Source organism: Cygnus atratus, chromosome 17 (genome assembly GCF_013377495.2).
Source record: "Cygnus atratus isolate AKBS03 ecotype Queensland, Australia chromosome 17, CAtr_DNAZoo_HiC_assembly, whole genome shotgun sequence".
NCBI lineage: Eukaryota > Metazoa > Chordata > Aves > Anseriformes > Anatidae > Cygnus > Cygnus atratus.
The window spans coordinates 99,214-112,325 of NC_066378.1; the positions used below are offsets into that span (position 1 = coordinate 99,214).

A 13,112-nucleotide genomic window follows, 5' to 3' on the forward strand; every position below is an offset into this window, starting at 1 on the left:
GCCCATATACTGCTGCACTCTGCACTTGCAGCTAGAACAGCCCTGATATTTCACCAGTGTTTTGTCTATTACTGAGCAGTGCTGGCACAGCACCAAGTTTCTCTCCAAACCTCCAGAAGCCAATACCCTGGTGGTAGGCAAGAAGTGGGGAGGGCACATCACCAGGGCAGCTGACCTAAACCGAGCAAAGGGACATTCCGTACATTTGATGGTACTCAGCAATAAAAGCTAGGAAAGGGGAAGGAGAAAGGAGGGCTCTCGTTATGAAGATATCTGTCCTCCCAAACAACCAATGTACATATTGAGGCCCTGCTTCCCAGGATGTGGGCAAACATTGCTTGTTGATGGGAAAAGTAGAGAATAATTATTTTTCCCTCTCTGTGCTTTCGTGCAGCCTTTGCTTGTTGTATTTTTTTCCTTCTTCCTCTTCTCTTTAATTAAATCATTCTTATCTCAACACCTGAGGTTTTTCGTTTGTTTGTTTTGTTTTCTTTCCAGCATACTTTCTTCTCCTCCTCTTCTTCTGAGGATGGGTAATGAGAGAGTAGTTGCGGTGGAGTTTAGCTGCCCAGCAAGGTAAAGCCATCACAATTAGCAACCCATATCTTGCATCTGCATGCTCTCCCATCCAAAAGCACATTGGCTACAATCCTCTAATATATAATATACAATTCAACCCTCTAATATATAATATACAATTCTCCGCTATATCCTCTCAGGTTAGAAGGCTGTTGTGCTTACAAGTGTATTCATGAAGAACTAGTTGTTTTGAGCACAAACTTTCTCCAACCCATACACTATGAGGTCATGGTAAATGGGTACTGACAAGTAATGCCTTACTTGTACAGGGAAAGTTAGAGCCTCCAGCTCCAGCTGCCACCTGTACTGAAAGCACCGCCAATCTCAGTCTGACATTACAGCTGTTGACGCAAGACTGATATTACTGCAATACTCCCTGTGTCAGCTTCCAAGAGCAGAAATTTCTGAGAGCAGACTAAGTGACGCTGCAGCCTTTATGAACTGTAGATACTTCTACCAGAAATAGACAGGTATAGAAAAAAAGTATGCGTGGAAATATTTATGTGCAAGTATTTATGTGCAAGATCACTAGAAGAAAAAGCAAAGCACATGTTAAGAATGGCACATACTGGCAAGCATAGACACGATTTGGAAATAAAACCAGTACGCACTGAGGAATGGTGCATCTCACAGTAAGACGAGCAGCAGGCCTGTGCCCCAGTAACAGGAGGATGGCAATAAGGTTTCAGCACACTGTATAAGCCACTTCTCTCCCCGTTTTCCCAACAGGGAGATAGGCTCTGCCTTGTAAGACACTCAAAACAAGAAAACGAAACAGTGGAGTAGCAACTTAGCCTAAGATTTAGATGAGATACATGAGATGAGGCAAGAGATCACAATTGCAATTGGCTCTTAGAGGCTACCAAGCCATTACACCAGTTCACAGAAAAGCACACTGAGGTTCACAGTAGCTTACCAAGCAAGCAACAGCTTAACTGCACTGTGCGACAGACTTAATCACACAAAGAGACAGCTTGGCTAAGCATAAAAACAGACTTTGGAGACAGTTTGAAACACTTAGATGCATTTATATATTCTGTTTATATCAAAGCTTGTATCATAGAAGCTGGCAAACTAAACACAACTGGGTCTAAAGGGAAGAACACAACGATGTCTGTAAGGGCACAGGTCAGACCTGTTCTACTAAAGCAGTGACAGCTGAGAAGACACGTTTCACAGGGAATGATTCAATTACGAGTCTGAGCGTTGAGGCCCTAACAGGCAAAAACACATGCCCTAAGCATGACAGAAAAGCATGTAGAAGCTAGAATTGGCATTCATGTCCGTCAAGGGGACGGACATGGAACAGCACACCAATGTTACTGCCAGTCAACTCACTGAGCACTCTAAAATACTCTAGAGTAATATTAAGTGCGGAATACAGCTCAATGACTGTAAGTATTGGGTACCTGCATAACTCTTTACCTTTTCTATTTGATAGCTTTTTAAACTTCGTAAAATGATTTCTTGAAACTAGGCAATGGCAATACCTAGATGTCTCAATGCAGTACTTAATCTCCACTCAGAAATGCAGAGAAAGCAACTGACAGCCTTTTGTAACGATCAGGCATGGTACTTGTGTTCTGGAACAGCTGAAGAGGTCCTTCTGCTCACTAAGAGATCTGGATGCTATAGCTTATCACAAGAAGCAGGAAAAGTTGATTCTCAGGGAATAAGGAGTGTTTTTCCCTCATCTAAAATACAAGTACGTCTCACTCCTGGTCTATGATTCTTTTGGGATACCAATTCCTAAAGCCATGTCATTAACAGTCATAGTTGCCTTTATTTATATATTTTTGTTGTTTGGTTAGTTTTGGTAGGTTTTGTGGAAGGGGACAGTAGTTATTTATCAAAGTCTTATCAGTCCCTTAGTAGAGATCTACAGTATGATGGATTCCAATGCATCCCTAATAGGCAGCCATGGCACACTGAAATCAGGGGTTAGCTCAGCTGGGACCCACTATTTCTCACAATGCACCTCTAGTTCGGAAAGAGAAAAAAAATCTTTTCCTAGTGAAGATCCCTGTTAAGAGTGGTGTGCATCCTCAGAGAAATCATATGCTGAAAATAAGGAGAAATTAGTCTTCTCTATCAGCAGCAGAAAAAGAGCACTTTATGTATTAAATAGTACACTATAGATGAAACTGATTTTCCTAAAAGCAAAGAAACAAGATCTGTGCCATTGAAGCTGAGGTTAATGCTACAAGAATGTTTTAGTCCTGAAAGCTTTGTTTTCTGTAAGAACTGATTACATAATCTGATGTCTGCCTTGAGCTTTCACCACCATGTTCAAAACCCTTTGTTCAGCACCCACCTCACTATTGGAGACAGGGAGCTAGCTCTGGTGATGAAGCTTACATTTACGTGCCAATAGCCGTTTCAGTGACGGTATCCATTCTTGGCACTGGGACACTGAATGGCAACATTCTTCACTGTCAAGACTTGAAAGATCACTTTTTAAACAACATGAAGGCCTCATGGACTGCTGCAAAAAAGAAACCTTACCAAATCACGATACTTGTACCTTTCTGAACAGAACACAAGTGTATGCTGAACACCTGCATTGTCTATAGGACGCAATCTAAAAAATAAATTCGTCTATGAGGATTGAGGCACTGGATCAATTGCTTAAACCCTATAATTGCCAGTCTATCATGTCAGACTGTAGGAGAAAAAAAGGAAGAAGAGGAAACAGCAATTTACATAATTTCCTTTTACTGCTTTTGGCATTGTCAAAATTGCACTGCCCTTTATGGCTACACAGGTTGAATGTGGCACTGTCATTTTCTGACAGCAATCCATATCTGATCTGCACACCCATGTAATGTACCTAAAGCAGCTCTTATGAAGGGAGAGGTCACTGCAACATCAAGTTTATTTAAGAAACCAGAAAACGTAGGTTAACATGTCGTACAAGTTCAAGATTCCTCGTTCACTATGGGTTTTCCCCAACATGGGTTGGGATGACTCATTCGTATGCTAAATTTATGAAATTTAACAAAGATATACGCTATATATATGTTTATGTTATTTCTATATCCTGAATGTCCAATACTGTCAAATCTGGTTTCTCCTGAGGACAAGACATAATAAGAAGGGCAGACTAAATGCACAAAAGGTAGTCTTGAAGCAAGAAAAAAAATCAACACCCAGATCAATCACTGTATATCAGGTGAGAGAATAAAAATCTGTGTTCGAACAACTGCCTCTAGAGGGAAGAAACAGAGGGAGAAGAGAACTAAAAAGCTAAAGATATGCAAAAAGGTGAGAGCAGAACAATGGGATAACAAGTAGGCGAGGCTTCAGGTAGAGCAAGCGGAGAGCTGTGCATTTAAAGGGTTATTCTGTACCTGTATTCCCTATAGGAAGTGGTATTAGGGAATTATGTAAATTTCCTCCATTGCATGGAAGCAAGTCTCAATTGCCTGTAATCACTGTAATAACTAACTGCCTGAGCAACCACAGTGATCACAGAAACAAGCAATCCAGGTCATATCCAGCAAAATAGCCTCTTTTATTCCTTTCTTTTGCTACAGCAAAATCAGGATGTGCATGCAGAACCCAAAGACTCACCTATCCTTGCCATATGCTCTGCTTTCTTCACCTCTTGCTCTGCACGGGTCTTGAAACGATTTGAAGTATATTTGTACATCCTGTGATGATCAAAACTTAATTAGCAATCTCAGCAGTAAGGTCAAACCAAGATTTCATCACTGTATTCCTGGAGAATAAGATCTTCACATTCTACTCTACTTTTTTCAACAGATTCAATAAATGAAGGAAGTTTACATATCAGTAACTGGGCATTTTTGGGAGTACTTAGGACATACCTTTAAGTCAGATGTTTTAGCTGTAGCTGCAACCACAATACCCCCTTCTACATTATCCAGTGGAGGTGCAACATATCCCATATTCTTGGGAGAAATCCCCAGGTTAAGGGGAACAAGTTCAGAAGTGAAAAAGAGGACAGAACATATTTATAAAACTTCTCCAAAACCTCCCATTCTACATAAACACCCCTTCCTTTCTCCTGCAAATGGCCATCTACACATGCAGTTTCACAGTTCACGTCTCTAAGCAGGGCTAGCTCAAAGCCTCTAAGTAGTATAGGAATTGTACGAACACAGCTTCAAGCTGCAGCTTCAAAATTTCAGGACATTACCATATGCTACACATGTGACTCACAACCTTGTAAAGTGTGTTTGATTTGCAGTGACTTGTTTTACCTTCCCTGTAGCATAAAATGCCAAATGCAGATTGCAATCTAACTATGACTATTGCAGAGTAAAAGAGACAAAAGCTCATGAGTATGCGTCACTTCTACGTAGAGGTGTATAACTGGGGAAAGAGATGACACCAAGGATGATCAGAGCCTGCAAGAACTCAAGCCACCTTGGACATGAGGTTTTGGAAGTATCCAAAGGAAAATCCTGTCTAAAATACATTTTTATGGAGGGAAAAAAAAAAAAAAAAAAAAAAAAAAAAAAAAGAAAAACTCTCCAGCATTTAGCCAAAAGTAAAAGCCACAAAAATGCTGTTTTTACATATGGGAAAATGTAAGGACTTAGAGCTTGATTGACCAGCTCATTAAAGTAGGAAGAAGCACATTTAAGACCCAATGAGATAAGATTCCCCCAAATGAAATATAGTATATAAAGATCCATGAGAAATCACCTTGCACAGATGAAAAAGATTGGTTATCTATGTTTTTGTGGGTGAGCACCTATGTGCTCAGATGTCAGAAACAGTCTAACAGAAATCCTTTATTCTCAAATCCAGTAAACTCAAAACACAAGCACAGTCCACTTAAATACATTTCTGCATCTAGTAGACTCCTTTGCTGCTACTCATAAGGACCTCCTCATTGCAGATAAAGCAGACGCACACTAACTCTTCCAGAAAATCACCCAATAACCAGGAGATGCAGAGTAAGGTTTTGTGTGGCGCAGTCTCTTCAAATCCACTTAAAAGGTGATTTAAGCTACCTGGAGCCAAGAGCCAGAACATATTCTGAAAACCAGAACTACCTTCAACATGCTGGCGTAATTACATGACCTCATCCACATCCTGCCTTACTTTCCTGGGTGGGAGGAAACAGGGTGAAGCTGAATTATCTCAACACACGCAACTCTTGAGACAGAAGTACCTGAGCATGACCACAGACAGACTGTTTTAGAAAGTGAGGTACACCTCACCTTTCCAACAGGACACACAGAGCACAGCTGCGGAACAACCCAGAGAGGCAGTGAAGGATGTCATCCCAACTCTATGCCCTCCTCCCTAGTCCTACTGCCCGTACCAGCTTCAGGTGCCTGCAGGAGTGTTCAATATACCAAAAGCAAACTGAGGACCACTGGAACTCAGGTCTGGTTCCAGATAAACTGTCCCAGAGACTAACCATTTCAAGAAAGAAGAAACCAGCCAGCCGTTATGTTTCACTTTAGTTTCCAACGCCAAATGACTTTGGCCACAGCCAGGAAAGCCGACATTTAAGTGGTCTGGAACATCTTATCTAGCAAAGACATACGTAAGACCAACAGACAGGAAATCCAGATGATATGATAACAAAACATATTCATCCATCTTCAAGAGGTTCATTACAATCATCCTAGAGTACCCTCATAAAAGTAAACTCCTTGCACATGGTTCAGTAACACCTGGTTCACAGTAACAGCCAAAGAAAGCAAAACAGCACACACTACTAGCCATTCGAACGGCTTACATACAAACTGACATGCAAAACGGCCTGCCTACTTCTAGCTGTACAGCCTGCACTGCTGAACAAGTTCCAACAGTGACTGTGGGAGGAAACAGATGAAGTAACCCTTTAAGAGATGAAAGCAGCTTCCAGGGAGTCTGGTACTGTGGTATCACACCTACAAATGCTGCTGAATGATTTGCACAAAACCAGCCTGCTCCTGACTCCTGGACATTACAGGCTCCAGAAAGGTTTTGAGAAGTCGGTCCCAGTTGGTCCCAGCCCACATGGGTTCACGAGGGGTAAGTCCTGCCTAACAAATTTGATCTCCTTTTATGATAAGATCACCCATCTAGACAACCAAGGGAAACCAGCTGATGTGATCTTTTTGGGCTTCAGCAAAGCTTTTGACACGGTTTCCCATAGGATCCCACTGGACAAAATGTCCAGCATACAGCTAAACAAAAACATCATCCAATGGGTGAGCAATTGGCTGACGGGCAGGGCTCAAAGGGTTGTGGTAAATGGGGCCACATCAGGCTGGCGGATGGTCACTAGTGGGGTCCCTCAAGGCTCGATTTTAGGGCCAGTCCTCTTCAATGTTTTTATAAATGATTTGGATGTAGGACTAGAAGGTGTTTTGAGCAAATTTGCTGATGACACCAAACTTGGAGGAGTTGTAAACTCGGCTGAGGGTGGAAAGGCCTTGCAGAGAGATCTGGACAGATTGGAGAGCTGGGCGAACACCAACCACATGAAGTTTAATGAGAGCAAGTGCCGGGTCCTGCACCTGGGACGGGGCAACTCTGGCTATACGTACAGACTGGGCAGTGAGACACTGGAGAGCAGCCCCGCAGAGAGGGATCTGGGGGTTGTGGTTGACAACAAGCTGAATATGAGCCAGCAGTGTGCCCTGGCAGCCAGGAGGGCCAACCGTATCCTGGGGTGCATCAAGCACGGCCTTGCTAGTCGGTCGAGGGAAGTGATTGTCCCGCTCTGCTCTGCGCTGGTGCGGCCTCACCTCGAGTACTGTGTGCAGTTCTGGGCACCACAGTACAAGAAGGATGTGAAACTGTTGGAGAGTGTCCAGAGGAGGGCAACGAAGATGGTGAAGGGCCTAGAGGGGAAGACGTATGAGGAGCAGCTGAGGTCACTGGGCCTGTTCAGCCTGGAGAAGAGGAGGCTGAGGGGAGACCTCATTGCAGTCTACAACTTCCTCGCGAGGGGGAGTGGAGAGGCAGGTGACCTATTCTCTGTTATCACCAGTGACAGGACCCGTGGGAACAGTGTTAAGTCAAGGCAGGGGAAGTTTAGGCTACACATCAGGAAGAGGTTCTTCACCGCGAGGGTGGTCGTACACTGGAACAGGCTCCCCAGGGAAGCAGTCACTGCACCAAGCCTGTCTGAATTTAAGAAGCGTTTGGACTGTGCACTTAGTCACACGGTCTAAACTTTTGGGTAGACCTGTGTGGTGCCAGGAGTTGAACTTAATGATCCTTATGGGTCCTTCCGACTCAGGATATTCTATGATTCTATGATTCTAAGTCTTTCACTGATCTCTAGCAAAAGGTAGAAGATAACTGGAGCTCTTCTGGAAAGAGAAACTACTTCCTCCATGGTCTTGGATATCCTTTACTTTCACCTGAACAGTAAGGTCGTATTAGTAGTTGACTATACAACCCACAGAAACATAGCTTCCAGAAAGAACAGTGACAAAAGGACAATTAGTGTCCTGCTCAAGAGACAAGCTGTTATTCCTGATGAAGAACACTGTAACGGCAGTAAAACCTGGATTTACACAGTAAAGGCATTTAAACACCCTAAATCCTGTGACAAATCTCCATTCTTTGTTCTCTAACACCAAAAAAAATAACCTGCAGACAAGCCATTGTTAAATGCTTTTCCTTCAGAGATGAAGACAAGCTGACTTGCAATCCTACAAACAGGAGTGAACACACTGCCTCCTGAAGACAATCTTCCTAAGCAGATCTTGCAAGCAGAATGCTGTACCTACCAAGACCTGATGTAAAGCATAAAATGATCAAACAGAAGGACACCTAGCCAGAAGTTCACCAAGAGGGATGTAAAAAGACTACAATCAGGAGTCACTCCTTAAATCAGCATCAAGTAATGCCCTTTGCATGGCAAGCTGGTTTATAACAGACTTTCTTATAAATCCAGGAATATAAATGCATAGATGTGTGTCTATGCTAATGGATGAATGCCATTGCAACACAGTAGTTCATTAGCCTTTAATCAGGACATAAAATTAACAATCAGGCATCGTGACTCTTCCCCAAAGATGAGCAAATAGCCCTTACATGTAACACACAGCAAACCATCTCTTTGGGCTGTCATCCAGGAGAACCTTCACTACCTGCTACACATTTGTTTGCTGGACCAAAAAAGTACAACAGTAATCTGGCATAGACTGGACAAGCACTACAACAAACAGCTATGCTGAAGCACAGAGCTGCGCTGAAGCATTAACTGAACTCTAAAGGAATGCCTTAACATTGGTATGCGCCCCCTTTGTGCACCTATACAAACCAGAGTCATTTTGCAAGTTCAGGAAAGCAGTATTAAACCGCAGAACACTCAAAACCCAGTAAATAAATGGGGATCCATGACCTCTGGCTTCAACTCTAAAGGGAAAATCCAGGGCACAAGGACCTTTTCAGCAGGTTCGTAGAAACAAAAATCCCCAATAGATGTAAAAACAGTAACTTCAATCTAAGGAAAGACTGATCTATTGTTTTTCCTTAAGCAGGTCCCTCAAGAGCAAGCCACCTGAGAGAAAGTAGGCTCTGCTAAGGTGTCTGAAGGTAAGAGATCAATTTTCACAGTCTGTCCATGGCATAAGGTGGATGCCTACCAGAAGGGCTGTACTGGCTCTCAGAACCCACGATGAAAGTTTTAATGCCTCATCCCAATGGACATGCAGCTTCCGGAATCCATGCCTGGCATTAGGAGCACGAGACAAGAAGAAAGCAGTTTGGACATTTTCTTCAAGAAAGGCTATAATTGCCCCATGTCCACAAAGATCCACACTGTGTTCTATAAGGCAGCCTTGTTTGGAGTCTTTGCTTCTGAACTGCAGAAGTGGCCATTTTAAATGTAAATGTCATTCCAGCTGCCCCATAGCAATATATTATTCCCAAGAAAAAAAAAAAAAGAAAAAAAAAGCAGAGATAGAATTGTACAGAATTGGTGATAGGGATCCAGAATAGCTGATGCCTAAGTTGTCTAAACAGTGACTCTTTTCAACAGAAACCAGTCCAGTGGCTTTGGATGGAACTGAAGCAGTCTTATCCCTCCTCAGGAATCGACTACTGATCACTTGCAAAAAGAAGATACTGAAGCAGATCAACATCTGGAGTGAGTTGGTATGCCAGTATTGTCATTACAATGCTGGCAAAAAATATGTAGTGAGGACATCCTGTCTTTGAGTCTTGCAAGAAGCTGGTCTCTGAGATAAAAACTTGTGCCCTCTTTTGCTTTCCCTTCCATAGTGCTGTTTTGGACTGTGGCAATTGATGAAGTAGCACATGCAAGATACTCTCAACCCAGCGAACCACGATTTACAGTGTCAAGTCATGCTGTACCAAATTGACTGCCTCTAAAAATGAAACGACTGTATTTTGACAAGGGGAGAGCAAGGGATGCAATCTCCTGTGACTTCTGTGAAGTTTGATACCACTTTCCAAATTTTAATTTAAGAAGCTGAGTAAGTATGAGCTTGACAGGCAACAGCCAACATTGCTTCACTAAGGGCAAATCACACCTCACAAATCACCATAGATGGGATGATAGCACTGGTGGATAAGAGAAGAGTGATTGCTATCATCTGCCTAGACTTGTGCAAAGCATTTGACACTGTCCTGCATGACATCTTTGTCTCTAAATTGAAGAGACATGGATTTGATGGATGGACCACTTGGTGGGTAAGGAACTTGGCTGGATGGTCACATTCAGAGAGTTGCGGTCAACAGCATAATGTCCAGCTGGAAACCAGTGGCATTCCTCAGGGGTCAGTATTGGGTCCGGTGTTATTGCGGAGAATGGACTGAGAGCAGCCCTAAGGAGAAGGACCTGGGGGCGCTGGTTGACGGGAAGCTCGCCATGAGCCAGCAATGCGTGCTTGCAGCCCAGAAAGCCAACTATATCCTGGGCTGCATCAAAAGCAGCGTGGCCAACAGAGTGAGGGTGGTGATTGTCCCCCTCTGCTCTGCTCTCATGAGACCCCAACCTGGAGTAGGGTGTTCAGCTCTGGGGCCCCCAGCACAAGAAGGACATGGACCTGTTGGAGCAAGTCCAGAGAAAGGCCACAAAGATGATCAGAGGGATGGAGCACCTCTCCTATGAGGACAGGCTGAGGGAGTTGGGGCTGTTCAGCCTGGATAAGAGAAGGGTCTGGGGCAACCTTACGGCAATCTTCCAGTACCTAAAAGGGGCCTACAAGGAAGCTGGTGAGGAACTCTTTGTCAGGGAGTGTAGTGATAGGACAAGGGGTAATGGGTTTAAACAAACAAACAAAAAAGTAGGTTTAAATTAGATATTTGGAAGAAATTCTTTACTATGAGGATGGTGAGGCAACTGGTACAGGTTGACCAGAGAAGCTGTGGATGCCCCATCCCTGGAGGAGTTTAAGGCCAGGTTGGATGGGGCTTTGAGCAACCTGGTCTAGTAGGAGGTGTCCCTGAACATGGCAGGAGGGTTGGAACTAGGTGGTCTTTGAGGTCCCTTCCAACTCAAACCATTCTATGATTCTGTGTTTGCTTTTAAAGGGAGACAAATTGCACAAGCTACTTTTGATTTACAAAAGCATTAGATTTTCCGTCATCTTCCTGTTTTTCCATGATGTCAATCCCACATCCTATAATCTTGTGATCTGTTTCTGTAGCTTTAACATGGAGTTATGCAGGATACACACAGAGAGCAAAATGCTAAACCTCTTCTGTAAGGAAACTCCTGCACACATATGCAGACTTCCGGTCTAACACTTACCTTGGCTTGTACAAGCAGCAGGAAAGTCGCTTGGTTTGTACTTTGTGTCCGTTTATGAATATCCTCATTCTAGGATCAATATAGAGCACAGCAGCATAGGCACGGAAGGAACGGCGCTCAGGCTTTCTGTAAGAGATGGATGTTTACAGATATTAATCAATTTGTTCGGCATTTCACTGTAGGACTACCTGGAGACATTCTCCCTATTATATCCACGTACCTCAAAGATGACCCCATCAATTTACCACCCGAATAACCAATGTCTTATTTGTCAGAGTGCTCATCCTTGTCCCTCCTCTTTCCTCCACAATTTTTCCCCTTAATTATTCTCTGCTTAAAAAACAGCCATCACATACTACTGTCATAGTCTCATCCTCTACCCAAACCAAATGAACAAGTTTCTCTGTTGAAAACATTTGTAAGATTCTTATTTCCCAAGAAACTGCTACCCAGGTTCCAAACGACCAACAGAATTACCTCCCCACACTACTTTTCACTATCCTGTGACATATCCTGGCACCTATTCAGCAGGATTCACACCTCATTCAGTTGTGTTACCATGTCATCTCACAGGCATCTTCTCCAAAACATGCCAAAGATATAACCTACCTCTCAACAAAGAGAATGAGGTTCTTTCCATTTTAATCACCATTCAGGTAAATTAAATGAAGTTCCTCTTTTACTTTTTCAGCCTGTCTTCTGCAGCGATTTTCTACCAAGCTGTGTATTTTAAATTCTGTTACAAAACACTTTACCATAAATGCTGTTACTGTACACATTACTGTAGCTTGAAAAGGCTGTTCTGAATACAATTAGATAATAAAAGTCAAATCTATGAACTGGACCACTTAACACTAAGTGCCTCGCTTGCTAGCGCATTCTCTTGCCCTTGAGTTAGTTAGGAGCATGCTCTAACAGAAACTGCACTGATCAAAACACAGAAATAGTATCACATGGAAGAAGCAGCTCCTTCCATTCATCAGTGGTAATCATGAAAGCTCAGCAGCACGCGCAGTGCAGGTCAATGACGCTGACCTGCACAGAATATTTTGTTGCTGTTCTTTTAATCAAATTGAACATCAGTTTGACAGTGGCGCAGAGTCATTACCAGCTGCCATCCTGACAAAAATATCTTTGACTGTAGAAAATTAAACCTATAGCTGAGGGCTTCCTCCCCTTAATACAGATAATTAAAGAAGGGTATTGAGTTTGCTGCTTTGACTAAGCTGAGACGAGTCAAGGCAGAAATTCACAACAAACACACAAGCATAACATCTGTGAGCTATTTACATGCATGAACTCCAAATTGCTGAAGAACTAAAGAACGTCTAAATTCTCCTACTCACCACAGAAAGAGAAGCTTTGAAAAAACCAAACATATGCACACAGCATATAGCTAAACCCCAAAATATAGTTAGATCAGAATCCAAGGGCCTGTAACATCAGTCATACTTACGTTCCCTCTGGGGGTGTTTCTGCCATCTGAATATCTTGGAGGTCAGAAGTCACATCCAGCTCTGGCTCTCCATTATCCATTAGCTTGAGGTTAAATATGATCACCAAGGTGCCTAAGCAAGCAAGAAGTTGATCAGGTGAATCCCACCCAAACCCTCAAATTCCTTGCCCATGACCAGCACCATAGATACATACCTTTCTCACCACGGATCTTATTGAACTGCTCCATCACTTGCTGTTCTGATTTGAAAGGGGAATACTTGTAGATTAGCTCTGTCTCAATAGCAAACTTCTCCATGTTGTCAGTCACAGGCTCTCGGCTCTGTGCATTCCAGGTGGGCAGTGGAACAATGACCTGCAAATACCATTGTAC

General features: G+C 43.0%; 1 protein-coding gene across 2 annotated transcripts in view; it reads right to left on the reverse strand.

Moving 5' to 3' along the window:
• MORC2 (MORC family CW-type zinc finger 2) overlaps nucleotides 1–13,112 on the reverse strand; it is a 50,528-nt gene that overhangs the window by 19,211 nt on the left and 18,205 nt on the right. For both annotated transcript variants that reach the window (XM_035569250.2, XM_050714130.1), the window contains 4 exons: nucleotides 12,935–13,094; nucleotides 12,741–12,852; nucleotides 11,285–11,410; nucleotides 4,153–4,232 (listed from right to left, as the gene is read on the reverse strand). In XM_035569250.2, the coding sequence (XP_035425143.1) occupies nucleotides 4,153–4,232; nucleotides 11,285–11,410; nucleotides 12,741–12,852; nucleotides 12,935–13,094 (478 nt within the window). The remainder of the gene's footprint in view (nucleotides 1–4,152; nucleotides 4,233–11,284; nucleotides 11,411–12,740; nucleotides 12,853–12,934; nucleotides 13,095–13,112) is intronic.